The 329-nt window shown below is 66.6% G+C and overlaps 1 protein-coding gene across 1 annotated transcript in view; it reads left to right on the top strand.

Annotated features, from left to right (window-relative positions):
* The first annotated feature begins 8 nt into the window (after positions 1–8).
* GAREML (GRB2 associated, regulator of MAPK1-like) overlaps positions 9–329 on the top strand; it is a 16,605-nt gene continuing 16,284 nt past the window's right edge. Inside the window, exon 1 of the mRNA XM_005874897.2 lies at positions 9–169. Coding sequence (XP_005874959.1) covers positions 118–169 — 52 coding nt within the window. The 5' untranslated portion in view covers positions 9–117. The remainder of the gene's footprint in view (positions 170–329) is intronic.

Here is a 329-nt window from a genome sequence, read left to right as displayed (position 1 = left end):
GGGGACACACAGGCCTGCACCAGCCCCCTATCGCCTGCAGGAGGCGCTGCAGACACACCCGGGAGGAAGGGAGTCCTCTGTCCCGGTGGCAAGGCCCAGGCCGCCGCAGCTTCTGGGATGGGCTTTCGGAGAGGATGGAGCCCAAGAAAACAGGGGCTGGAAGGAGGAGGTGCGGAGAACAGAAAAGGGAGAGCAAATTAAGAGAAGGGGCCGCCTGAGAGAGGACTCCACCGGGTTACACCCGCACCTCCGTTCCCCGCTTGCGGGACGAGAGCTTGTCCCGGGGTGTGCGCTGCAGCTCTGGTGCCCATCGGCCGGGGCGCGCTGGG

This window comes from Myotis brandtii, unplaced genomic scaffold (assembly GCF_000412655.1).
Source record: "Myotis brandtii unplaced genomic scaffold, ASM41265v1 scaffold454, whole genome shotgun sequence".
Classification (NCBI taxonomy): domain Eukaryota; kingdom Metazoa; phylum Chordata; class Mammalia; order Chiroptera; family Vespertilionidae; genus Myotis; species Myotis brandtii.
The sequence above is the reverse complement of the archived record's forward strand: the minus strand, read 5'-3'. Positions and strand labels throughout refer to the sequence as shown.